Source organism: the organism of the source record quoted next, unplaced genomic scaffold, assembly GCF_019419815.1.
Source record: "Pyrus x bretschneideri cultivar Hongxiangsu unplaced genomic scaffold, Pyrus_bretschneideri_v1 Contig119, whole genome shotgun sequence".
Lineage (NCBI taxonomy): Eukaryota > Viridiplantae > Streptophyta > Magnoliopsida > Rosales > Rosaceae > Pyrus > Pyrus x bretschneideri.
This window is the reverse complement of record NW_025999412.1, coordinates 145,368-148,331: the sequence shown is the minus strand read 5'-3', so window position 1 is coordinate 148,331 and position 2,964 is coordinate 145,368. Positions and strand designations below refer to the sequence as shown.

General features: G+C 37.5%; 1 protein-coding gene across 1 annotated transcript; it reads right to left on the bottom strand.

Annotated features, from left to right (window-relative positions):
- Positions 1 to 1,496: 1,496 nt before the first annotated feature.
- Positions 1,497 to 2,696, bottom strand: LOC125474082. The gene is made up of 2 exons (XM_048577512.1): positions 2,684 to 2,696; positions 1,497 to 2,023 (listed from the first exon to the last, which is right to left on the bottom strand). Exons 1-2 carry the CDS (start codon positions 2,694 to 2,696, stop codon positions 1,497 to 1,499), a joined length of 540 nt encoding a protein of 179 aa, XP_048433469.1.
- Positions 2,697 to 2,964: the final 268 nt, after the last annotated feature.

The window sequence follows — 2,964 nt, the reverse complement described above, 5'->3', positions numbered from 1 at the left end:
GCTAGGTTTCCTCGAAGTCCAAAGTTCAAAGGGTGTCTTACTCACTGATTTGCTAGGAACACGATTCATTATATAGTTTGCCATCTTTAATGCTTTTCCCCAAAGAAACTGAGGTAGAACTGACCTGCTCATCATGTTTTTTGTCATCTCTATCAATGTCCTATTCCTCCACTCCGCCACACCGTTTTGATCAGGCGTCTCAGGTGTGGTGTACTGAGCTTGGATGCCACACTCTTCTAGATACATAGCCAGCGGTCCTTTTTGTTGCCCAGCCTCAGTGAACCTGCCAAAGTATTCTCCTCCCCTATCCGATCTCAAAACCTTAATTGTAGTGTTTAATTGGTTCTCTACTTCTGTTTTAAAAATTTTAAAACAATTTGGGACTTGTGATTTTTTTGAAATTAGATAGACACTTCCATACCTTGAAAAATCATCAATAAAACTCACAAAATAAATATTTCCACAGATTGTTTTAACTGGAAAAGGACCACAAACATCCGAATGAATTATTTCTAACAGTTTTTGACTTCTTGTTGCGTCCTTTTTCTTGGTTTTAGTTAACTTGCCCTTGTAACAATCCACACACTCATGCAAGTCATTAAAATCCAAGGCTGGCAAAATATTTTCATGCACCAAACGCTGCAGTCTTTGCTTTGAAATATGACCCAACCTTCTATGGCAAAGCATGGAAGAAAGATCATTTGATAAAGGCCTTTTCATTCGAACAGAAGAGTCTAAAGTGTAACAACTCAAATCATTCATGAAAACACAATCTAATTTCCATAAATCATTGTCTAAAAGACAAATGCCCAGCAATTGACTCAAATTATTTTTCATAAAGATCCTTATGCTTTCATCATCACTAACAAAAGCAAAACCGTCTTTTACAAGTCTTGAAGCAGAAATTAAAGACCTAGTTAAAGTAGGAACATAAAGTACGTCTGAAAGTTCTAAAATAAAGCTTGACGACAACTTGAGCTTAAGGTTGCCTATTGCTTCCACAGCCACTTTATTCCCATTGCTCACATGCACTTCAAAGACTTCATTACTTGTTGACATTTTTCTTGAAAATCCCTGCAAGGAATTGGTAATATGCACCGAACAACCAGTGTCAAACCACCAAGTATTTGGAGGGGTTCAACAAGTAAAGTTTGAAAACAAACAAAAACATTGAAAACCTTTGTACTTTTTCCTTTCTTCATTGCCTATTTTTTACGTTTCTCGCAGTCCCTTTTCAAGTGTCCATATTGTTTGCAAAAATAGCATGTCACATTCTCCAAATTTGGCCTAAGGTTTTGAGGTCCTCTAGAGGAAGAAGCAACATTGGTAGTAGTAGTGGAGGTATTAAAAGGCTTAGTCTGCTTACCGGCATTCACCATAGGATTCTTACTTGCATTGTAGTCAACAAGGTTCACCACCGCACTCTTTGCACAATTCAGCCTGCTCTCCTTTTGTGCACAGATAGAAATCATCTCATTGAGACTCCATTTCTCCTTTTAAGTATTGTACAACACCTTAAGTTGTTCAAATGACTCAGGAAGGGATGAAAGAGCCATGTGAACAACAAAGGAATCATCAATTGGCACCTCCAGATCCTTGAGCTTGGCGGCAGCCTCTACCATTTTCAGTATATGCTCCCGGACACTCGTTTTGCCATCGAACTTCTGAGAAGTCAGTGTGGTCATCAGGTTCGCCATCTCTTCTTTCTCGGACATCTTGAATTTTGCTCTAACAGCCTCAAGGAAAGCCTTAGCTTTGTCACATGACGGTATGCCACCTCTCACAGCCTCACTGATGGACCTTTTCATGACCATGAGAGCCATTCGATTTGACTTCTCCCATTTCTCATACTTCAATCTTTGCTCTGCAGTGCTGTTCGTTGTCACAGTAGGTGGTTCATCCTTCCTCAGTGTAAGGTCATAGTCCATTAAGCCAAGCACAGTCTCTACATCCTGTCTCCACTTTTTGTAATTCCCTCCATTAAGTGGTTCAAGGGAGGAAAAGCTCAGTGCATTCGCATTCACTGTCAAACCAAATAAAAGTTAAACAACATTGTAAACAATGTTACAACTATCACAGTATATGCAACACCTTTGGGCAAGATAAATTACTGTAGTTTTTTTTTTTTTTTTTTTTATTCACATAAAACCATATGCATCCTAATTACATAGCCCTTTTAACAAATACTTAAGTTACAACACATATTTCAAATCTTTGGATAAGAAAATAGTTGGCTCAAACATTCATTAAAAACCTATGTACTGATTCATAAATCCAACCAGTTAACCTTCTTCTCTTTAGAGTAGTACGTTATCATGTCATGACTTATAGAACACAACCATGCCTCCTTCCTTATAAACAAAATTTCTTAAAAAACTTCACTTTGGTAAAGCTTTACAAATAGTTGTTTCAAATGGTTTTATCAGCATGTATCCTTCAATGATGTTAAGGTTGGAACTTAAATCATCTTAGCGCAAAATCCATTGCTGTACTTGTGATACTCAAGAAACCAAATCATCAGTAAAACACGAAAAGATGAATAAATCAATTAAGCAAACTTCCTTATACACATCAAAGAATCTATGAAGAGCTATTATATGCTCTAATACCAAATGCTGGAATTTAATATTGCCGCAAACATAGATTACGAACATGCATGTAATATTGTGATTTGAGTTATGACCTTGTGAAGCCATTGATCGCAGGGAAAGAAAAGGAAATCTTCTACTCAAGGAGGACCTGATGTTCTTTCTAGAATAGGGCTAGGTTTTCTGATATATGAACTTATTCCTCTTGAGCAGGGACTTATCCTTTTATAGACGTGTAACCACAACTGTTTCCACCTATCACAGAAACTGCTTGGCAAAACTGCACGCCCATTTACATTCCAACGTGGGATATCCACTCACCAACATGTTTAACCCATTATGTCCTACTTTAAAGGAAAGAAGTTTATTCACCTAT